This window comes from Haliotis asinina, chromosome 8 (genome assembly GCF_037392515.1).
Source record: "Haliotis asinina isolate JCU_RB_2024 chromosome 8, JCU_Hal_asi_v2, whole genome shotgun sequence".
Taxonomy (NCBI): Eukaryota; Metazoa; Mollusca; class Gastropoda; order Lepetellida; family Haliotidae; genus Haliotis; species Haliotis asinina.
This window is the reverse complement of record NC_090287.1, coordinates 30,259,323-30,284,481: the sequence shown is the minus strand read 5'-3', so window position 1 is coordinate 30,284,481 and position 25,159 is coordinate 30,259,323. Positions and strand designations below refer to the sequence as shown.

General features: G+C 41.9%; 1 protein-coding gene across 2 annotated transcripts; it reads right to left on the bottom strand.

Moving 5' to 3' along the window:
• Positions 1–900: 900 nt before the first annotated feature.
• Positions 901–24,072, bottom strand: LOC137293410 (calpain-B-like). Of its 2 annotated transcripts, XM_067823928.1 has the most exons (19): positions 23,595–24,072; positions 18,815–18,884; positions 17,989–18,241; positions 15,508–15,676; positions 14,786–14,872; positions 12,850–12,944; positions 11,553–11,630; positions 10,663–10,829; positions 9,792–9,955; positions 9,372–9,583; positions 7,998–8,034; positions 7,381–7,446; positions 5,895–6,027; positions 4,097–4,155; positions 3,895–3,963; positions 3,478–3,556; positions 2,931–3,047; positions 2,171–2,208; positions 901–2,068 (listed from the first exon to the last, which is right to left on the bottom strand). In XM_067823928.1, exons 1-19 carry the CDS (start codon positions 23,814–23,816, stop codon positions 2,042–2,044), a joined length of 2,142 nt encoding a protein of 713 aa, XP_067680029.1. In that variant the 5' UTR covers positions 23,817–24,072; the 3' UTR covers positions 901–2,041. The 2 variants fall into 2 exon arrangements, with proteins under 2 accessions (XP_067680029.1, XP_067680030.1); XM_067823929.1 differs by lacking the exon at positions 7,381–7,446.
• Between the last annotated feature and the right edge of the window lie 1,087 nt (positions 24,073–25,159).

Below are 25,159 nucleotides of genomic sequence, written 5' to 3'. Positions count from 1 at the left end.
AGGATGGATAGAAGCATCTATCCGGAAGGATGCGTGGCTGGTTATAGTGGCAGAATGGATAGAAGCATCTACCCGGAAGGATGCGTGGCTGGTTATAGTGGCAGAATGGATAGAAGCATCTACCCGGAAGGATGCGTGGCTGGTTATAGTGGCAGGATGGATAGAAGCATCTATCCGGAAGGATGCGTGGCTGGTTATAGTGGCAGAATGGATAGAAGCATCTACCCGGAAGGATGCGTGGCTGGTTATAGTGGCAGAATGGATAGAAGCATCTACCCGGAAGGATGCGTGGCTGGTTATAGTGGCAGGATGGATAGAAGCATCTACCCGGAAGGATGCGTGGCTGGTTATAGTGGCAGAATGGATAGAAGCATCTACCCGGAAGGATGTGTGGCTGGTTATAGTGGCAGAATGGATAGAAGCATCTACCCGGAAGGATGTGTGGTTGGTTATAGTGGCAGGATGGATAGAAGCATCTACCCGGAAGGATGCGTGGCTGGTTATAGTGGCAGAGTGAATAGAAGCATCTACCCGGAAGGATGTGTGGTTGGTTATAGTGGCAGGATGGATGGAAACATCTACCCGGAAGGATGCGTGGCTGGTTATAGTGGCAGGATGGATGGAAGCATCTACCCGGAAGGATGTGTGGCTGGTTATAGTGGCAGGATGGATGGAAGCATCTACCCGGAAGGATGTGTGACTGGTTATAGTGGCAGGATGGATGGAAGCATCTACCCTAGAGGATTTATGGCTGGTTATAGTGACACGGTGGATAGAACGATCTACCTGGAAGGATGTGTGGCTGGTTTAGTGGCAGGATGGATAGTGAAACAGGTGCAGTAGGTGTTTGCCCCCTGAAGTTTGACGTAACTTCCTTTTCACTGCGATAAATGACAACACTTTTGTAATGTTTAGATTTAACTTTATTTTGCATAAATAGAAATATAGACAACAGAAACAGCAGATCATGCATTAAACTCTAGCATGTAAATACGTGCAAATCCTGTATAGTGATATGTGTATTATGTGCTACAAACAAGCAGCTCGCCAGTGGTCAGAAATACACCACGTTACAAGTAATCGCATAGCAAGAATATCATCTAGAAGGCAATGTATTGAATAAATAGGAAGCACTGCTTAACAGAGACTCAAAACAAAACAATACAACAAATATGACCTGACGTATATGTATTTAAGGCACTGACCAGAGAGCGGTCCTAGGATAGTTGCCTCAGGCACATTTTGGTTTCAGAAAAGAATGGTTTTCCAACTGGGTTAAATGATCCAGAGTTTACCATCGATTACCTTTACCAATGGAAGAACGAAGATTCGGTGCCAGCAATTTGTTGAGGAAGATATTTCGTGGGTAAAATGAGCTCCTGAGACATAGTAAAAGTGTTTAAAAATACAGATCTACCTCAACCGTGGAAAATTATATTATGCACAATGTGCCCAAAAGACGAATAAGTGCACACGCAGTATCGCATCTGGTCATTATGACCGACAATCGGATGCCAAATATTTTCTTAAAAATGTTCAACGAAATGTTTAAAAAACCCAGAAAATCCATGCTTGACATGTTGGATGTCCTAAACACTGTTTTCGGTTTCAGTGTTCTGAGAAATAAGTTATTTAAAATATAATGACCGAAAACACTCAGGCTCAGTATTATTGGTCACATTGCTGCGTGTACACCTGCTACGATGGTTTGTTAGACTCACTACATCAGTGTAACGATTAATACTGAGCCGAAGTTTACTCAGTCTGTCCAAGTGGTCAGACCATTATTGGCTTTTTGCATGGTGCACAAAGTCAAAGGGCTACTGAATAGAGACCTGCGATTTTACCGAACAGGTTTGATTGCATTTCGCCTGATCACAGTTGGTGGAATCAGTGGTCCCAGTTGGCGCACACTGCTCCAACACCAAGTATTATTCAGATCGGACCCGTGTGTGAGACGTAATACCAGTTGTCACACTCCTTGAATCGCCATTGTAGCACGAGACAGGAAACGAAAGTTGGATGTTCGTCTGTCATCTGCTCATGAATACATCGTGGTTTGAATGAACTGAAAGAGTTTTTAAAAAATGCGTAATTTGTAGACATCATGGTCAAGGTGAGGATAAAGACTGAAATGAACCTAAGTCAGTTGGAAGATAGAAATACTCACGTTATCGATATTGTTGAAATCGGCTGTTCTGTGCGCTTCTGTGAAAAGATAACGGCGTGCATTCAACTAATTGCTAAGCATTCCCACGGTAGATTATTTTTCACTAATTTCAGCTTGGAGAACATTTAGTCGGTGGTCAGTGATCATTATCGTAACATCAATAGTATCATTCACGGAAATATTGACCAAAAATGTTTCTATCTATTTGATTTGTTTTGTTGTTTAAACGTCGTAAACAGCAATGGTTTTGCAATATGACCTATAAATATACAGGTCTGGACCTCCTTTCACACAGCACCAAGGTAATCGTAAGTCACTATGGTAACCTTAGTCCAATTTAAAGAATGGGAGTAAAGGTTCACTTTAGTAAAGGTTGCTTCGTGAAAGGAGCCCCTGGACCAAACTATTCATATTATAAACAGTGACCAATACCGTTAGTGTATGATGACGCATTCAAAGACGCCATGGAGACAAACCATCTGAACCATTAATTCGGCCCTAATGACCTGCACAAGTTGCTGGGGACCTGTTTGAACCTGATGCTACAGACGATGCAACCCGTGAAGGTCCGGGGTAGAATAGGCCTTCAGCAACCCATGCTTGCCATAAAAGGCGACCATGCTTGTCGTAAGAGGCGACTAACGGGATCGGGTGGTCAGGTGCCGCGTAAAACTAACCTCACTCACTCTTTCACTACCGACGATGCAAGGACAAGGCGCGTATAGCTCTAATTTGGATCTTAATCCAGTAAGTTTCTTACCAATCATTGTCTTGAGCCGCACTGCACACACAATGAAGTCTCCGAACTCAATTTGTCCGGCCTTGTTACTGTACCGCATCACGATCGACTGTAAAGTGCGATTACTTAACCGGAAACCTGCCCGGGACATACAGAGTCATTAGTAGGTGGCCAACACGGGGACGTTGTGAACATATATTGGGAAATAATGAACTCCCTGTTAAATGTCGTCAATGTTCAGTGCTTCCAGCTGGTTTATCAGGAAACGTATGAACTCCACTGGTTTATGGCATTACTTCGGTTGAGAAATGCATACCCCTGCCAAGCATTCCATATTTGAAATGAAAAGTCGTTTTCTTCTGCGACAACATGCATGCACTTCCAGGGTTTAGTTAGATTGCTAATCAATTTTAACCAGGCTCAGCTAGAGTTGCTTCACGTACCTTTCTTTCAGATTTACAGTTTTTTAAAAGAGTTGTGTTCGTGTTCCACATTTATCCATGCAGCCTGCCAACCACTTAAGGAGTTGCCATGCTTACCCCTCTCATCTGGAGTCACCCACACTTACCCACTGAGTTGAGAGCCAGTCTAAGCTCATAGGAGTTGAAGGATCCGCTTCGATCTATGTCATACTCTCTGAACACACCCTGCAACAAATATGTAACCGAGCAATTTACAACAGTTCTGTCATAAGAGCCGTAACGTGCTTGCTCTGCGTTGTAGCGTTCACAAAGTACCTGCATTGTTGACACGCTGCAAACAGCAACGATATTCCGTCTCTGCCCCAAACCAACTGAATCTGATACCATTTTTCTTATAACAATACTTTAGTTCGAAATCTCTTTCTTGCGAGGTAGAAATAATATACTTTTATTCATATGAAATTAATCCCATCAAACAGAAACCCATGGTTTTTAGAGTAAGGACCTCTAGATATGAAATGAAATGTCCACTATCTCTTAACATCCATTACAACCGTACTTACCTCCCATCTTTTGAGGTCAGCCCACAAATCTCGGAACTCCTCGAACCCAAGCTTTCCAGAGAGGTCACCCTGGGAGTAGAGGTCAAGGACAACCAACCTTACTGTCCTCATAATTGCACATTTTGTTGCTTATAGTAACTAGAGCAATATCTGCTACATTGATGTATATGTACATTGTTTATCTCACAGCCCCAAAGGATACATCATGAAGTGCCACCATACTCCGGCAGACGTCAATAGAAAAGCCCGAGAACTCGAACTCTGAAAATAGAAGTATTTTCTGTAAAAAGTGGAAATTGTTGATAGAAATTGAAAATGGAACAACGTCTGTTGGTAACAGTGTGTAGTGACACCTGAGAAGGAAAACTTTGTTCACATCGAGATCGCTTTACTAATATAATTTTATGCGAATTCCCCTTCGATGCAATGTTTACACTTTTCCAAGGATTGAGTTATTTCATCTCCAGAGACATCATGGGGAATCGTTCCATTCGTGTATGCAGTAAGATTCCATCCCCGACTAATCTCTCACCATTGGCTTGAGACGTCTGTTGTAAATCCTTCTGTTTAGAGAGTTTGTGGGTGAATATTCCTTATATATCACGGCATTCTGTATAATAATATTAATAATACGTCGCGATAACGCACGACGTCATTGGCACCCGATAAATTTGATCACATCTTGCAACAATCACAGCTCTAATGCTAAGAACAAATTCTTAGGGTACCTGCAAGAATGCAATACTCCTGGATGGTTATCAACTTTGCATGGAGTTATCATCTTAGGACACCTGCAATGTCCCTATAACTAAAGCTCAGATGTCTCTGATACTGCTGGGCCACCTGTCTAGTTCTTTCATGTTAGGACACCTTTAACGTTCATCCACACTACAGTTCCTGGATGTAAGTGATACTGCTAAGGTACCTGTCTAGTTCTTTCATGTTAGGACACCTTTGACGTTCATCCACACTACAGTTCCTGGATGTAAGTGATACTGCTAAGGTACCTGTCTAGTTCTTTCATGTTAGGACACCTTTAACGTTCATCTACACTACAGTTCCTGGATGTAAGTGATACTGCTAAGGTACCTGTCTAGTTCTTTCATGTTAGGACACCTTTAACGTTCATCCACACTACAGTTCCTGGATGTAAGTGATACTGCTAAGGTACCTGTCTAGTTCTTTCATGTTAGGACACCTTTGACGTTCATCCACACTACAGTTCCTGGATGTAAGTGATACTGCTAAGGTACCTGTCTAGTTCTTTCATGTTAGGACACCTTTAACGTTCATCCACACTACAGTTCCTGGATGTAAGTGATACTGCTAAGGTACCTGTCTAGTTCTTTCATGTCAGGACACCTTTAACGTTCATCTACACTACAGTTCCTGGATGTAACTGATACTGCTAAGGTACCTGTCTAGTTCTTTCATGTTAGGACACCTTTAACGTTCATCCACACTACAGTTCCTGGATGTAACTGATACTGCTAAGGTACCTGTCTAGTTCTTTCATGTTAGGACACCTTTAACGTTCATCCACACTACAGTTCCTGGATGTAACTCATACTACTAAGGTACCTGTCTAGTTCTTTCATGTTAGGACACCTGTGACGTTCATCCACACTACAGTTCCTGGATGTAAGTGATACTGCTAAGGTACCTGTCTAGTTCTTTCATGTTAGGACACCTTTAACGTTCATCCACACTACAGTTCCTGGATGTAACTGATACTGCTAAGGTACCTGTCTAGTTCTTTCATGTCAGGACACCTTTAACGTTCATCCACACTACAGTTCCTGGATGTAACTCATATTGCTAAGGTACCTGTCTAGTTCTTTCATGTTAGGACACCTTTAACGTTCATCTACACTAAAGTTCCTAGATGTTTCTGATACTGCTAAGCACCTGACTAGTTCTGCACGATTCCTGTAAGGTAAATCATATCAAAGGATACTTCCTTTTCAAGGCACAAAATAATTGCTCTTTTAATCACTCACTTTTCGTGAAGGCAAAGTTGAGAACATCCTGTAGCTCGTAAGCGTCAACCTCCATGTCGTCTCCAGCGATGGCACGGAACCTGGCAAGGCGTTCCTCTTGTTCCCGGCTGTCTGCTGACGTCGGGGGAGGCGGCTGGAAGTAAGCAGTGAGAGGAAAAGTACACAACTAGATAGGGGCAGACATTATTCTGAGACTAACTACTAGCCATTATTAGATACATCGTCACTTCATGCATCACACACTTATATTCACATTCGTTTATATTCTGTTATGGCACGGAGTGGCATTATAAAACAACCATGCAGTATGTAATCAGCATCATTAAATAACTCGACTACTGCCACAACTGTAAGTAATCAAAAGGAAAACGTATCAAGACACTATTAACCCATTATGTTTGGTAAACGTCGCTATCGGGTGTGTTTAAATAAAAGAGGGTGTTTTTTAAAAAGACACCAACACATCTGGTCTTTCCGATGACATGTGTTCTACAGGTTGTAACCATCAGTCGTACAGCACTAACAGGTATTGAATTCAGTATTAATATGTCACGGAGATTTATTGTTTAATGTCATGAGCAGGAGTAAAAGTTATTCCACTCCAGAGAAAATGTGCTGTGAAAAAAATATGTCAGAGTGACGAATTAAAATGTCAAGGTCAAAGAGAATAAAAACGGAGTTAACCCCCAAACAACACGTCAGCACTTCCGCTGTAAGATGCAGTAAAGTGTTACACAAGCAAATTGCGCCTACGAACCATGCTGTTAGGAGGTGGGCGCGTTCTACGCTACATGCCCGGGTGTCAGTGCAACAGGGAAGAATGATCTAGCCATCATTCTTGTGACATGTTTCTAATCTAAGTATCAGCCAAAATGAATGTAAGAGAGTGCCAGATGTTGAGTGAATATAAGGTTCATGAAGCGGATGGTGAAAAGAGAACCCAGCCTCCCCTTATTTTTACATCTTAAGTCACTGAATCCCGAACATAAATGCCAGAAGCGCGTCAGAATTCACTGAAAGGCATCTCGTCGACTACTGTCAAAAGCCTTCACAACATAAGCGTTGCCATGTAGGTTTGAAAGTAAATTAAACTAAATGCCCCAAAATGCTGATAATTATAATATATAAAGAATTGTTAAGCGTTATATTTGTCAAGGTTATATGCTCAAAACAAATAAGACTTTTGTCCCGAGTTTCTAAACGCTGCAGATCGCAGTGATAATGGACTGTGAAAACAAAGTATTACACCGAATCCTCGGATTTAACATAGCATCGTTTGAATGAGATGTTAACAAGCAAAATTTATACTGCGCGTGAAACAGGGTACTATGAGCTCATAAAGATACTCACGTAATCTTTCTGAAATGGAAGGTGCACTGAGCGAATGAAAATGATTGTGCATGAAATGAGAACAAAATGTCTTGCACATGGGCAACTATCCATACCTGATCCACATAGAACAACGAGCTATATACAAAATACTTACGAAGTCTGACGGTTGGGTTACAGCGTTGGAACTCCCTGCCAACGCTTGTGGATAATTTGTGTGGATCTACACACAATTTACACAGAAACTTGGAGGTCATAACATAGATTCTCGTAAACCATGCAGCGCTACTCACAAACACATTAGTCATTAGTGAACCTAATTCTGGACCATGCATTAAGGAAAAAACACACTAAGCGTCAGAACGTACTAACAAACACGCGTAGAGCAAACATACATTCTTTTTGAAAATTTGTGCAGGGTAGTTTCATGTTCGAATCCTAAGACCACGCGCTCATATCTAATAAAATACTGATTTCTAAGCAGTGTCACCTTTGTCGGCTGCACAAAGTCGTAAATGTTCTACGTTTGAAACTCCTTTTGTGCTCCGACTTCACTGTGAATCACACAGGAGCTGTGGGTACTGGTTAACGCGTTGATGACCCTAGATCGATCCCCAGCATTAGTACAATGTTTCTGCTGTCCCCCACCGTGATATTACTGAAATATTGACAAGAGTGGCGAAAACCCCAACTCAGTCAATGCCTCATTGGCCCAAACTTCTGTCTGGTTGCGTCTTGCTACACATTGATGCGGACTGCTTCAAGAGCACTCACCTCGATTTCAACAAACTTGGTTTCCTCGTCCAGTTCCCTGCAATGCGCAACACAAACATGAAACCAGTCGTATCTGTGGTGTATTTCAAGTTGTTCACCGGTCTTGATGTGGAACATAGGTTGATGAAGCCTCTATATTAGTTTATGTGGGGAACCTAAACCAATCATGAGTCTACATCAACCCACGTGACCCGATAGGCCGGTGGACAAAACGGTGGAACAACATATAAATGCTTCAAGTATATGTGAAGCATGTACGATCTCTACAGGATCAGAATACTACTGCAGACCACAAAGAAAACATCCCTAGAGTTATTTCCCCTAGATCTATTTCATTCGGTCAAAATATCATAACTATCTGGAGAAAAGTGTTTTACACCATTAATTTGGGATAATGAAGTGGGTATCTTTGAAGTCAAATCCCGTATAGCTGCTTGACACGGAATATGCCAGAAATGTACCTAACATACAAACAGGGTACATTGAACGGGGTAACAGATTAACATGTCTTTATTCTTGAAAAGCTTCACGACCGCGTTACTACAAAGATCCGTTGTTATCAGTCACAAAACATGTGATGCATCTAGAAATTCATATAAACGGGGTAAAAATCACACAGTCGAGCGACTAACAAAAGCAAAAGTCATGACGTCATACAATATCTTCGATAGCTCTCGCCTGGAATATTGCTGAGTGCGGCGTAAAACTAAACCCTGTCAGTCCATAGCTCGCCTGACACACACATAACACTGGATTTCTCTCTTCAAGAGCCAAAATGTAAAACCATCCAACTGACGCATCTACACAAGAGTCCGGAACAGATCTACATGATCAACTCGAGCTATGTTCAAGCGAGCCTTTCTTGTTATTTATCTAAAATCATAAATGAATATTTTTTGCTGGAACTGACAACTATGACAAATGAGATTAGTCTCCATGCCACAAAATTGCTTTTGTCCTTGGTGCCTTGTCATTCGAACACCGAACGGATCCTGTGTGTGCGCGTGTGTGCGTGTTTGCGAGCGTGTTATGGAGTGGAGATATGGTTTGCTTGTGCTTGATCAGTTGCTGGTAGCAGGATACACAGCCTTGTCAATGACAATGACGTTTCTGGATGATTGTTACTAACTGGAAGAATCCCACCCATGTGCTCCTACTAAAATGTCATGACAAGGAAAGTATACAGCCACATTTGATGGTGAAAATGAAACACATTTAAGGGTAGTTTTGACTTCAAGTGTGCTGTGTTTCCGCGACTATTGTCAGTTTAGTAGTGTTTGCTGACGTTTGTAATGATCCAAGTGTATACATCCAATTTTTTTATATGGTGTATATGTATGCACGACAGTGTTTGACTTTTTGGCAGTTACTTACTGGGTCACCTTGACCTTCTCTGTGAAGATCCGCAACAGGAAGTCCCCCTCCTGGTTTGGTTTGAATGTTGAGGGAACGATGACGTAATTTCCGGGCGGAAGTTTGTGCCTCCCACAAGTCTCGCGTCTGTTGATAAAGGGTGGTGACTTCGCCACAGATGCGTTGTAGAGAAAAAAGTTTTTATCCAGCATACCTTGGTGATTGTCTTTAAGCTGGAGGAAATGAGGCATAAACTGATAGGATATGGATATTGATGAAAATCACATTTAATGCATCCTTTGTCCTAAAATGTTCGTGCAAGTGAGTGTGGCTTGGCACCGTTGTCAGCAATACAAAATCAGAAAATCCGCGACTCTGAGCTCGAGGTGAAAAATACATTATACACGGCGTAAAGGAACATACCATAGAGAAGGAATATACCTTGTATATGATGTAACCGATCTGGAGCAAGTCGACCCCCTCCTGCCTCTTCTTCCTTCTGTCTTTCTGCAGCAATGCCACTATCACTGTGCACTCATCCTCGTCGTCCGTCTCGTCCGGGTCAATCAGCGTCACACGAAATTGGGGGTTCGTCCAGAAGGTTTCTACATAGAAACATAACAAAACTCCAGTGAAATATTATATGTCAAGCGTATAAGATTATATACATGAGTTCGGTGGAAAACCTGAGAATGTAACTAAAGATGTTCTCGTACCCACACTTGCCAAACAATTGCCAGACAGATTGTCCAAAGGCCCCAAGCACAGCCGATATGGCCCAAACGCTATGTGTGTGTGTGTGTACGTGTGTGTGTGGGCGTGTGTACGTGCGTGTTTGCATGCGCGCGCGACATTTTAACGTTAACCATTATTGCGATACTGTCTGATATGTTTTGTTTTGTTTGTTTGAATGAATGTAACTGTCCAACGTCAATGGAATATATATAATTGTCATATCAAATAAAAAGATTTTCCGATGCTCATGCTCCAAAAGGCTATAATAAGTCGATTCCATATACATACATCCTATACTCGCCGTCATGGGTGTGTTAGTTACTATGGTCCTCCATTTCCTTGAAGCCTATACTTAATTTTCGCTAACGTATGCTACGAATCATGACTTAGCTCTGACTACTAAGTAAAATGTACATGCAGCATGAGACGGTACGTCTACTCTGTATATTGCGTCAGTGCCATGCAATTTTAGGGTTCGCATAAGGTCCTGCAGGACCATTTTGTTTGTGTGGGTATACATACGTCGTGGAAGGCACGTTGTGATGTGACGATGTGCAAGACTGTAATGGTGGCGTACCTGGGTGGTTTCCACGGCAACCTCCAGCACTGACGTGTTTGACCCAACTTCCGGTGTGGGTTGTGACCTCCCACCTCTTGACGGAGACAGCGCTCTCGTTGCACACGGGGTCAAGGTTACATATCTCCAGCTCGGAGAAGTTGTTCAGGAAGTCAAACAAATTCATCCTGTAGCAGATAAAGCCAATCTGAGAGCATCGTTAAAACAGTTGGTGGAACTTTTCATTTTATCTTTAGGCTCAGATACATTAATCTGCTGTCAGTAAGACAATGGAAGCAGTCAAAGGTGTACCCCTAATGGAGATGCGATACTTATTAAGGGTAACACACAAATCTAAAGTCTCAGAATAGTAACGATCTGTAAACGTAACTAATTTCTTGGTCAAATTTAATTTTAAGGTGAACACTTTCTTTCTGTCGTCAGTTTACAGACTGTAATACCTTTAGTCCTCCTAGCTGAGGGCATAGAAAACTGAAACAATAACTCGTGAACGAGGCGTACAGACGGTCACTTTCTGGTCATTTCGTAAGATGACACTTGCTCAAAATACATTTACTCACACTGAAGACCATTCATGGCAACTCCGAACATAAATCTATACAAGGTTATATATCGCTTAACAATGTGTAAGTTTTTAGTCTTCGAAAGCAGATCCGTATAGAAATGTTCTTCAGCATGCTTGTCGTAAGATACGGTATTGGGTGGTCAGGCAAGCAACTCAGCTTTGCGGGTCGATGCTCATACAGTGTGGATCACTGGATTGTTTGGTCCAGACTCGATTCCTTACAGACCGCGTCAGTTGGGATAAACAACAAACCAGGACTAAGAAGGGAAAGAGATAATAACTGACGTGAATTGACGTGAATTGACGTGAACTGACGTGAACTAACCAGAACTCTCCATCGTCATCAAACGTGAGACCGAGGCTCTGCTTCTTGTACTCCGGGAGTCTCTCCCACTCCTGCGACCTGGAAAAGCCACGACATCGTCTCGGATAAAACCTCAGTTTGTAGGTTTAACTTAGTTGAACGTGGGTTTACACATTCTCGATACAGTGCAGTTTCTAGTCATTCGGTTAGTAGACCATACTGTATTGTATGGCTAACCTTGTGCACTAACGAGGTGATTTACACTGAAAGTCTGGTTTCGATTCCAGGATGAGACCTGACTCAGAAAGGTACTACAATATTTACATTACCAAAGAAGTGCAATCCCAAACACAACACATGTTGCTGAATAACTTTCAGGATTTTCTAAATTTGCTTCCATCAAATCCAAATGCCGCTTACAACATCATTAGTGAGGGTATCTCCCACTGTACATAACATTTTGGTTGTTGATTTATCTAGTCCTCGTGTTTCCGAGGTTGACTGTTAGTGAGCGAGCGCATACGTAATATAACCTCCTTTTTTCTCTGCAGAGATAACATGTCATACTGTAACATAGATAGTGAATGAGTGAGTATAGTTTTTCGCCGCTTTTACAAATATTCCAGCATTGTTACTGCGAAGGACAGCAGTAACGAGCTTCACTTAGGGTACTCATGTGGGGAATCGAATTGGGAGTCTTCATGACGAGCGAAATCTCCAAGCGTTGGGCAATCGCCCTTTAAAGTGACTCAGTATTCGACACAGACACATTTGACTGTTTCATCCTTTTCATAATGCCGAACGTCTTTCGTCATATTTTTACATATTTTGGTACAGCTGGCGGTTGTGTAGTCAAGTGGGGAGTCAAGCGTTTGGTCGTCAAGAAAACCCGGTTTTGTATTCCCCACATGGGAGAAATGTGTGAAGTCAGTTTATAGTGTTATGTCGTGATATTGCCAGAATATAGGTAAAAGCGGTGTAAAACTATACTCACTCTCTCGGTAAGAATCGAACCACCAGTCTTCTTGGCTGACGCACTATCCACTAAGCCACGGACTAGATAACACTGTCATCAAAATAACACAAGTTGCAAGAGAAACATCAGTGACATGTCTAAAAACCCTACTGGTTAGCGACCAGTTATCGTCAACACCTGACTGTAGTGTTAGTGAAGAGAATTTGACACTAGTCTATCGTTTTAGTGACGTGTCAGTGTGTGAAATACTAGGAAAGTACAAATCAACCTGTCTTATCAAGCACCACAGCCGGGTGCCGGCGATAACTGGTCGCTTGCCAGTACAAAATGTGAAGTGTCTACCTGTCACTCCAAGCTCCATTCCACTCCTTATCGTTACCCCAAGGGTTCCTAACGCGGAGCAGAGTTGTATAATTGCCAGAACCGTCCACGTCGATCTGTAAGATATACACAAAATATATTTCACATGCTGATCTCAAACTGAAATACACGCAGTATGTATACCATTCAATCCACCTTAGGGATATTCCATTTTGCGAGCATACCACTAGCCATTGCCAGTGCATATGAGAAAAGGTAATATATATCCATACCGATGAAACATTTCCAAAGGAATGGAATTAATTGTCGCATTTTCCCTTAATTTGTCTTCATCATCCCTTTCCTCCTTGGTTTTAACATTGCATCTTGTAAATCATCCATTATCCCCTACTTTTTGAATGGCCTTTGGTATTAATTCAGAAAGAGCACTATTATTATGGAGGTATATTAGCTCATATCAGACGTACACGTAAACGAGAATACACATGGTATATACATACATATGGCCGGCATGACTCATGAGCATCGAGAGGACCAGTTGTTAGCAAACTGCCGTGTTCTGGCTATAGCTCACACAATACTGTTTTGTCTTGTTTCGCTTTCATTTGTATTCAAGCAAGTCCATTGCAGCTCTCGATATGGGGGTAGTAGTTGGGTGTCCCATATGATAAGGAACCCGGATACCGGATATTATGCAGAGGTGCCAGCCCTAGTTTAGCCGAATTAGTATTTTGGCCATATTATCAATGTTATCTTTTCAAAAGAATTTGCATATCTAAATTATATATATATATATATATATATATATATATATATATATATATATATATATATATATATATATATATATATATATATATATATATATATATATTATGACTCAGTTCAGTTTTACGTCGCATTCTGTGAGCTTGCTATTTTCAATGTACTCACCTAAGTCAGTAGTAGGCATCCATATGTCGTAGGCTAAATCATTTCAATACGTTTCTTTAAAACTTCATTTATTCAAACCATCTATTTGTTTCAAGTCCAAAGTGCACCGAACTTCTATCCCCTTTGTCTATGTAATGTATTCAGCAAACAGTCGGTGTATCACCTCTTATCATAAACCCCAACGCCGGGCAGGACCCTTAATTCTCAAACGCTATCAATACATGTAAAATAATACCTCCCTACGTCGGCGAATCTTACGTATGTACATGTGCATGGGCAAGTGACGTTGCACAATGTGGCGTAATGGTTCTGTGTATAAAAACCTGACTGACATGGTCAATCGAAAAGACCAACCAGTGAGACCAACCAGGAGACCAACAAGCAAGACCAACCAAGGAGACCAGATCATCGACAGAACTGGACGGATTGTGCGGCTAGTCGGGGTGTCGGCCATGGCCATCGCCCCACCTACGACTACGTCGACGATGAAGAATCGCCGTCGGACTTCTGAATATATGTAAGTGACAGAGCGGGTCTCCACATCGGGATCATTGGCCACTCAGTCCCGATGTGCGTTCTGTCACATGTTTACCACTGTATATACCATTCCGACCACCATTCAAACAAACAATAACAAAATATGGCTGCTGCCGCCTTCATCTCTACCGTCTCTTGTCTTCCCTGTCTCTTGTCCACCGTCCTAAACTACCACCCGAGAGCAAACCACGACGGCCGCTCTTGGACACATACATACTTGATACTGAATATTTTGTGCTTGAAATTTATAGCATATAGTTCGTATGCTATTTGATAATATAATTTAATGTATTCTTTTTTAAATGTACATTTTTAGTGTTGTCGTGGTCAATTATTTTGTGTTGTTTCTTCGTAACAAATACGATAAAATTGTATGGGTTGGTTTCTCTGTATCATGTGTGACCAGCGAACGCTTTAACCACTAGGCTACCCCACCACCAGCTTCGTGTAACAGACAGTGAGAACGTTGATCCTGCTGTGTCAGTACCTGTCTGATAGATGTCAGGCTGTAGGCGTGCCCAACGATGAGGCCGTTGTCAAGTCGGTGATGCTGGTCTACCGTCTGGCCGTCATACTACATCGAAAAAACTCACGCATAATTGAGCACGCTGTTTCTGTAATATCAAAATTACTACGACACATTTCACAACATATATAGTTGTGGAGCGCAACAGTGCAGTGGTAAGGCTCCCGCTAGTGATGCTGAATGCCCGAGTTCGATCCCAGTTGGAGACACCTTGATTCGGGTCCCGAGGTGGGTACATTTTTGTAGTGTCCTTTGGACAAGATACTTAGATCCACATTGTCTCAATTCACCAAGCTGTAAAATGGGTACTCGTGAAGATATGCTGGCAGTGTGAATGGTCAGTTCATTCCGCCTAACAGGCAGCATGACAGTATGATCCCCTGGGGGTTGAAAAAGTATCAGAAAGTACGATAGTGTCTTATAACCGGGGAAAGTAATGTACATAGCGCCATGAGCAGGCAATGTGCCTGGGTATGAGCGCGGACTATTACTATATATTAAAACATAATAACGACCGTGATTCAATATCTATCTACACACTAAATTATACATATTTTTAAAATATGTAAATGTTCCAATGATTATTGAATGTGAAACATATGTTACTGCAGTTACGAAGCTATTCACCTTCAAACAAATTAGATCGATACATCTGACACACAAATGATCAAAAGATTCATTACATCGATTGAACAGGCCATGAGCGCTGATCTTTCGTGAGATTTCAGCATGATCTGGAGGAGGTTGGACGGCCATTCTTTCAGAGTGAACACTTCCGCAAGACCCCCTGTGAAGTCCTCCATTGCCTCGTGCGCGGAACCGCCCTTCAACGACTCAAATGACCCGTGTAGCCTGACAGATGAATATACAGGTATGCATGAGACGTGTTTTATATGAATGCACTGAGTATGTGACAAGGAATGTACAGGTATGCATGAGACGTGTTTTACATGAATGCACTGAGTATGTGACAAGGAATGTACAGGTATGCATGAGACGTGTTTTACATGAATGCACTGAGTGTGTGACAAGGAATTACAGGTATGCATGAGACGTGTTTTACATGAATACACAGACTGTGTGACAAGGAATTACAGGTATGCATGAGACGTGTTTTACATGAATACACTGAGTGAGTGACAAGGAATGTACAGGTATGCATGAGGCGTGTTTTACATGAATACACTGAGTGACAAGGAATGTACAGGTATGCATGAGGCGTGTTTTACATGAATACACTGAGTGAGTGACAAGGAATGTACAGGTATGCATGAGACGTGTTTTACATGAATACACTGAGTGAGTGACAAGGAATGTACAGGTATGCATGAGGCGTGTTTTACATGAATACACTGAGTGAGTGACAAGGAATGTACAGGTATGCATGAGACGTGTTTTACATGAATACACTGAGTGAGTGACAAGGAATGTACAGGTATGCATGAGACGTGTTTTATATGAATGCACTGAGTGTGTGACAAGGAATTACAGGTATGCATGAGACGTGTTTTATATGAATACACAGACTGTGTGACAAGGAATGTACAGGTATGCATGAGACGTGTTTTACATGAATACACTGAGTGAGTGACAAGGAATGTACAGGTATGCATGAGACGTGTTTTACATGAATACACTGAGTGAGTGACAAGGAATGTACAGGTATGCATGAGGCGTGTTTTACATGAATACACTGAGTGAGTGACAAGGAATGTACAGGTATGCATGAGGCGTGTTTTACATGATTACACTGAGTGAGTGACAAGGAATGTACAGGTATGCATGAGACGTGTTTTACATGAATGCACTGAGTATGTGACAAGGAATGTACAGGTATGCATGAGACGTGTTTTACATGAATGCACTGAGTGTGTGACAAGGAATTACAGGTATGCATGAGACGTGTTTTACATGAATACACAGACTGTGTGACAAGGAATTACAGGTATGCATGAGACGTGTTTTACATGAATACACTGAGTGAGTGACAAGGAATGTACAGGTATGCATGAGGCGTGTTTTACATGAATACACTGAGTGACAAGGAATGTACAGGTATGCATGAGGCGTGTTTTACATGAATACACTGAGTGAGTGACAAGGAATGTACAGGTATGCATGAGACGTGTTTTACATGAATACACTGAGTGAGTGACAAGGAATGTACAGGTATGCATGAGGCGTGTTTTACATGAATACACTGAGTGAGTGACAAGGAATGTACAGGTATGCATGAGACGTGTTTTACATGAATACACTGAGTGAGTGACAAGGAATGTACAGGTATGCATGAGACGTGTTTTATATGAATGCACTGAGTGTGTGACAAGGAATTACAGGTATGCATGAGACGTGTTTTATATGAATACACAGACTGTGTGACAAGGAATGTACAGGTATGCATGAGACGTGTTTTACATGAATACACTGAGTGAGTGACAAGGAATGTACAGGTATGCATGAGACGTGTTTTACATGAATACACTGAGTGAGTGACAAGGAATGTACAGGTATGCATGAGGCGTGTTTTACATGAATACACTGAGTGAGTGACAAGGAATGTACAGGTATGCATGAGACGTGTTTTACATGAATACACTGAGTGAGTGACAAGGAATGTACAGGTATGCATGAGACCTCTTTCACGTGAATGCATTGACTATGTCACAAGGAATGCACAGGTATACATGAAATGTCTCGTACATGAATGCACTGAGTATGTGACAAAGAGTGTTCGGGTATGCATATAGTGGAAAGTTATGTGAACGTACACCCTCGAGATACGGAATGACATGAGATTTGAAGTATATATTTCTATATACATTTGATTCCAAAAGCTAGATATGCCAAGATAACATGAATCCATCTTGATCCACATATCTTAAAGTCGTAAAATCAACAATAGAACACTGTGGGACCTAAAGTTCAAGGTTTGTATTGAGAATAGCAATTTCGCTACTTGACGAAATTAAGTTACTTTAATAGTCCAGAAGCACAACTAAATATAAGCTTGTCACACGACATCTGGTACCGGAAGTAAGCTTTGCCCTGTCTCGCATATCGCAAGCGCTAAAATGAGTCGGGAATCAGCTTTGTACCGGAGGTGGCGCCTCGCAAGACTTACAGGTCCTACATTTAGTGACACTGATATTTTAAAGACTCACTTGGCATACGCCTTCTCTAAGAGGGCGCTCCAGAACTCTCTCTGTGTATCCGAGTGCATGTAGATGAGCTGACCGCGGTAGGTGGGCAATCGGTCGTCCACGACCACGTCCAGCCATTCGCCTTGATACCATAACCGGAACCGGAAGACTCCACAGTAGTCATGTTGGAAACTCTGGTCAGGGGGGACAACTCTGGCGAACAGTTTCTGGTCGCAGGTGAGGGATGCAACTGCGGCTATCAGCCAACAGTCATCTGAAAATGCAAGGAGTGTGATGTACATGGTTTAAAAAACAACGTAATGGACGCTGTAAGAACAAACGTATACGGATGGCCATATACACTAAGTCTTGATATTAAAGGTAGTTCATTTTAGTTTTATCAGTATTTTGTCTTCATTGGTGACATTAAACGAGTTTATTTTGACATTTCAGCGATGGGTTCACTGATGTTTGTTTATTTAACGCCTCAGTAATAGTCTAGGTATATGGTGGTGGTCTGCAAAAATCGAGTATGGACCGGATATTCATGTGATCAACATATACATCTATCCAAGCAGTGGGATACGATGACATGTGACTACCAAGTCTGCGAGCCTGACCACCCGATCCCGTTAATCGCTTCTTACGACAAACATGATTAGCTTCAGACCAGCTGGAACCCGGATCTTCACGGGTGATTTGTTCGTTGAACATAACCAGGGATGGGCCAAGGGAACGATTCAAACATTACGTCTAAAAGAGCACCCATACGCTAAGTGGGACATACGTATAGCGTAGTGCTAGCTTCGTGGTTCGACGTCTTAAACGTTATAACAGCGCCACCTACCGAGCTCTCCCTGAACCACGTCGAACCTGCTGGCACCCTCGTCGATCCACTGAGGATTACGACATATCTCCTGCAAAAATACACACAGGTGAAGCTTTGAGTCAGTGGTTTACATCGCCGCACCAACACATACTATGTCGACGTGCACCGGGTGTCTTGATTAACACCCAAACAAACAAGCGACTGGTTGTAGGTGCAGTCAATGTGTCTTATTGATTCCACCTTCAACTAAATTATAAACACCGTTAAGTCGAAGTTGAAGATACCTATTATATAAGCTTCGACACAACCGAAATGTGATGAAAACACAGTTGTAACGTACATAAATTCGACAGACCAGAGTTCCACACAATAGTGAATGGCAGGTGCTCGTCAGTTGCTCATGGCCAATATACGCCTTTTGAAATTATTGGTATTGGAGTCATTGTTATTAAGGTTCATCATAACTTCACTGGCAGTAACATACTGGACAACACAGGCGAGTATCTCCAAACAACTGTCTCAGAACCTACGGTGTGCTTCTGATAATGAACTGTGAACTATGTTAATGTATGTCTTTCAAAATGTAGACAATGAATACAATTATAACCCCTGGATATTTGTCGTTAAAGACAAAGTAATGACTGGGCAGCCACTGAAATATGAATAACCTCTTTCACCTTAATTAAGCTTCGAACTCTAAACCTGACAATATGTCACTAGTACACATTGTCTTCACTTTGCTGCCCTAAGAACAAGGGCAATGAAACAGTTCCATGTCTTTCGCATGCAGTGGTCCTGATGGAACTGGGATGCATCCAAAAGCATGGTTAAAACACATTTCCTCTCTCAATCACTCCCTCACATACAGTCAGCTGGACCCAAGAAGCAATTACACGTATTAATTAAAAAGTAAGACGTAAATTGGGGATAAGTGAAATTATTAACTAAAAATCACATACATTAAAAGGTGAAATTATAGGGAACTGGAGCAATTTTGAATCATACTTGCTGGTGCTGACAATCTGGAGAACCTATAGGACCATTGTAACATGAGTATTAATTAAGGACACCAAAATAATAACACTGCGTGGCACAATAAAACACTGACAGCTCCCAATCGCTACAAACTTTATGAGGCTTGACTCGTCTTATCATATATATCACACATGCTGGTGTTGTGAGCTTAAACATCTGTAAGTACATGAAGTAGTAAAATAACCCAGGGACCTGTTGTAACATGGGGAAAATGATGAATTCTAAAACTAGGTTACTCAACAAAATGTACGACATTTCTTTCGGACCTATCACATGAAAGACAGGACGGTATGCAATGTGGCCCTGGGTGATTAACGTACATATGTCGCCTACCCATTATCATACATCAACTACCGTTACCGTAGAACTCCGGAAGGACTTGCTGTAAGATGGGTCCCGTTTCACAACGACCCTAACATTCCGACTGCCGTAACTATTGTCGTAGTTGCAACAGACTAACGACGGTATGTGTCGTAACTGTGCATTCCGCAATATTCCATCTATATTGCGGCTGTGTGAATATAATCGAGTCTGGACAAGACCATGCAGTGATCTTTCACTGGTCAACATCATGAGCATCGATCTGCACATTTGGAATACGATGTGTCAACCAAGTCAGCGAGTCTGACCACCAGATGCCGTTAGTCCCCTCTTACGACAAACAAGGGTTGGTGAAGATCATTTCTAACCCGGATCTTCTCGGTTCGTACTTCCGGTAGTGTAAAATACACTTGCGACAGTCGTAACGCTATGATCACTTTATAAAACGGGATCCAGTCCTTAGTAAAAAGGTGACTAATGTTTTACGCGGTTTTGTGCTGGTCTGTAGGTTGGTACTTCAGTTCAAACTTGATCTTCGTTTTGTTTGGTATGAACGAGGTTTGGTTTGCACAGCGTTAAAAGGTGATTCAGCTAAGCGTGACACATTAGCGTTGGGGACTAGTTAGAAGTTAGCCGGTCCTGAGCGTTTACCACCAACTCGTGTATAATGATGACTAACCAACAATCATAATTAGAACCAAACTGGGATTCGAACCCACAGTCACAAGATCGAGGCACGCTTCAGGGACATAACTCTGCGCAGCGATCTCGGGTTCCTTAGACTAGAGGCTACAGGTCCTCAAGAAACCAACATACGAGAGACAATGATATCAGAAATGCTTATCAAATTTGTCGGACAACTAAATCTATATTTTTTGTCAATTGCCTATGCGACGATGTGGGAGTGGACAGTTAAATTGATCTTGTCAACTGGAGCTGATCCATCCCCACTGATCCATGTGTTTCATTGCTGAGCCGTAACAGGCATTATACGTCATTGAGATGAGTGAGTGAGTTCACGTTTACGCCGCTTTTCGCAATGTTATAGCGGAGACCCCAAATACATGAACTGTGCACCAGTCTAATGACAAATAATAAGTAATGTTAAACCTGTATAAAGTCATAGTAGCTGTCGGGGAGATAAGACTTGAAATGGTCGGTCCCGAGGGTTGTGTTTCTGAGGGTGAGATATTGTTTAACTGATCGTACTTGACTTCAAGGTGTACTCTTCTACCAGATACCTATCCGAACAATGCAACACCTGCTCATGCCCAAACTCACGTACTGAAAACGCGCTTACTACAACAATCAATTGGTGAACGATATGTGTCAACTCCATACGCGATCAATATACGCAACATGCTGTTCCCCAAACCACATTTTATAATGGTTCATTATCGATAGTCGTTTTCAGTGCGGCCATGCAACAAGTGAGCCCTCCCAAAGGTGTATTACGACTTTACAATAGGCATTAGGAACAGTTTGACATACATGCACGATGAACAGATCTGCATTACATTTCATTATAGGCAGGTGTCTGTTCGTACAATAATACAAATAGAATGCACATATGCTGTGTATTGATCATGAACTCAGATTACATGGTATACTTGAGAAGGTATTCGACAAATATTGTATGCATTATGGCAACAGGTACAAGAATAAGGACGTTTATAGCACGTTTGTGGACAATACACAGAGTGGATGATGCTTTGAGAGCCAGTTGATGCATCAGCTCACTCTAGATGCATGGCATAAATGGTGTCATGTAACGTTACAGGTTGTAATGGACTGAATTAGCCGGTGCAGCTGAGGAAAGAAAACAAGAAAGTGTGCAGGACTTTGTTCCCCAAAGGCCGAAGAGCTAAGACGACCGTAGCTACATTACCTTCACATAGACTTACGCTAGTTGCAGCACTAAGATTACTTTGTAATACGGCCCAAGGACCACTTGCACAAAGCGACCTTAGTGCTACGATGATTGCATCTGCACTCAAACACAGACGTAGGTCTTTGCGCTACGATTGCTTTGTGCAAGAGGGCGCTGGTTTTCGATGCTGCCTAATTTATATTTGGTGACACCAGGTGTGTTGCTGACAGAATACTGGTCACACCTCAGACTGATCTGGGATTCGCACCTATGACAGGATCATGTCGCCCTCAAGGGACGTAACTCGGCGTTGTGCGGCGTAAGATGAGAACATCAACTTAAGTAGGAACTAATTATAGCGTCAAGTAACATTATATATTTGGCAAAATAAAGCTTTAGGTTGAATATATAGATTTGGTGTAGGATAGGTGAGATTAGGGACATTCATTTTTAAAGATAGTGGTGGACATTTTTTCCAGAATACCGTCGGCTCACTGGTCCTTCCCCAGAAAAAAACGGCATTTCACTGGTCCGTACCCCGTTATTATGAGGGCTCACTGTATGTGTAGATTGTAAAAAAACAGAAAATGCCATCTTGAACTTCTCGGCGAGGAAAGAAATAGCAAAGGCAGTGTTACCATAAAATGGCGTTAAAACGAGGAGTGAACGGAACGTGTGGTGCAATCCACGTGTCTGGTTTGATCGAGTATCAGTTGACATAAATCACCCCTTTCATAAAAGAATTGATACAGTGTTTGTATTTATTTCTACACAAACACGGGACATGTTGTCATTATTTTTATTATTAAGTACAAAGTCGCCGCAAAACGAAACGAACCCAAAAGAGACTTACAAATAACGCACAGTGGAAAATAATAATTTTTTTAATAGTTAGGCCTATTTGCCCTCATAATTCATCCGTTTGAGTCAGTTTAAGTAAGGGTTCTACTGACTGGAGACCAAATCTACGTAATATTTACAAAGAGAACCTGTTCACGGAGCAGACTTTCAGAATAAGGACTCCCTTTACGTTTATAATGAATGTATTGATGTGCTTGCCGCTACAATATCCTGTCTCCAGTTAATCGTTTACATCAGCTGTTGAATATGTCGTTCTAGCCGGGAGGCTGCCGGGCATAGTCAGAGTCAATGTCGGGTGTAGTGTGCCTTTCTTCAGCTTACAGTGGCTGTGAGCGCTTTAGTGGGAAACGCGTATGTAATCAGCATACAAAAAAAATTATTATTTTTTCGGTAAAGAACTTTAAGAAAGGCTATCAAATCCAAACTGGTAACTGGTTGATAAATACCGGTCTTGTCATCATCTGGTAGTATAAATGTAGGACAGTTTATAACAAACAAGGAGAAAGGGCAGAAACACAGAATAAATTCGTACAAGTTTAAAAGTGTGTACACTTCACAAACCGTTGTTGGTCTGAAACTGAGATTGGTATCAGATACAGATAGTTGAAAACCTGCATGGCAGTTACAAGCGAACGTTAAACAGGTGGAGAGAGTGTGCATATTTACGTTGCGATAAGAAACAGTTCAAATGGCACGGTTGGCTAGACTTACTTTGGGTCGCTTCCACTCTATTTGCCGTCTCGGCGGCTGACTGTAATATAGCGAGCTGCTCTCCGCAGGGAACTCGGGATCCTCAAAAAGTGCACGCCTTGCCAGGCAGTTCCTTTTGATTTCCTCATAGCTCTGCCCAGCGACGCCGTGTATGTGATGTTGCCTCATGGACCTGCGAGGTCTACGTCCGGAGATGACGAAGCGGTAGCTGGTTTGATACATAGTGGCGACAGATCGGCGGAAATATAATAGGCAAGATTGATCAAATTCCCCCTCACGGTGTAAGTACCATTCAGCGAGGCAGTTTGCATGGAAGGAGTTTAGGCCATGTTCTGTGTCAACACGATCCCCTCCATTGCGCCCAGGTTAAGGAGTCACTGTTGAAACAATGTATCATTCCCGCGGTGATTAGGGGGTTGACAATAACAAACAAACTTGATCCGTACTTGTTCGTGTGAAGACGGACAGGCCTTGACTCGGAAACTAAGGAAGGGTCGCAGGGTCACGTTTTATTGGCAACGGGGACGCTTCTCAAGTTCTGCCGCACCTAGTTGACTCAACTTTCAACTTCGCTTTTTAAAGTGAATGTATCTATTTGTGCTCATTTCTTATCACCGTTCCTAAGTGCAGGAGGTTGGAGACGAGGCTAATTAAAAACTGCAGAACTGATAGAATAGCGAGTTCTCTCTCACCTACTCCCCCCAGGAGGGTGGAGACGAGGCTAATTAAAAACTACAGAACTGATAGAATATCGAGTTCTCTCGCACCCCCCACCCCCCACCCCCCAGAGAAGAGTCTTAACAGAAAATACAATGTACACACATAAATTCACATCTGTGAGTGAGTGTGTGTATTTTCAAGCATATTTACTAGATATGAAGTCAAAATCAATTAGTTGATGGGATGCAGGATACAAAAAGTGCATTTCCCCACCAACCCAAACAATCAACGTTTATGGTTATGCAGGTCCTTATATCTACTTCTAATATACGTAAAATTGTTCCCCCATTTGGTTAAAAAATAAATGAATTTATTTATAAAAATGGGATTTTTTAAATATGTTAGAACCGATGAAATATTACCTAGACGCGACGTTATGAAGGGCTAACGTTCCCTCGCAGCTGTGGCTGTGTAACCTAATATCGTGCCTGGTGTGGTTAGCGCGTAGTTTCTCAACTAGCCTCGCGCTTAGTCTGTGAATATATAAAATTTTGATAGTATTAAACAAACAGTCCCAATTAATTCGAAAAGGAGACCCAGTGAGGTAGGAAAATCAGAGCCAGAGGAAATATTGCTCTGCAGGAAGAGCAAGGCACTTAGGAAAGTACTGCGGTTCAGGGAATGTGAGACATGATATGTTTTCAAAAATCAATGTGAAACATCTGAATTTAATTTAATGAAAATCAGTCATGATTATGTCAACAGGCACGTCGGAATTAGGATTTGGCATACTTTGTTGCCTTTTTTAGTAAACTGAATGTTTCCATAGACTATGGGTTATTCTGGCGTAGTATTCATTAACTAAACTGATTGTTCACTAACCTTAATTGAGACCGACGCTGGCA

Excerpts from the sequence above, each read along its gene's own strand:
- LOC137293410 (XM_067823928.1), bottom strand. The coding sequence starts at position 23,816 with ATGTATCAAACCAGCTACCGCTTCGTCATCTCCGGACGTAGACCTCGC. Across the intron at positions 12,945-14,785 it reads GCCTGACATCTATCAGACAG|ATCGACGTGGACGGTTCTGG; the intron begins GTACTGACACAG and ends TATATCTTACAG. Across the intron at positions 2,069-2,170 it reads ATTTCAACAATATCGATAAC|TTCATTCAAACCACGATGTA; the intron begins GTGAGTATTTCT and ends AAACTCTTTCAG.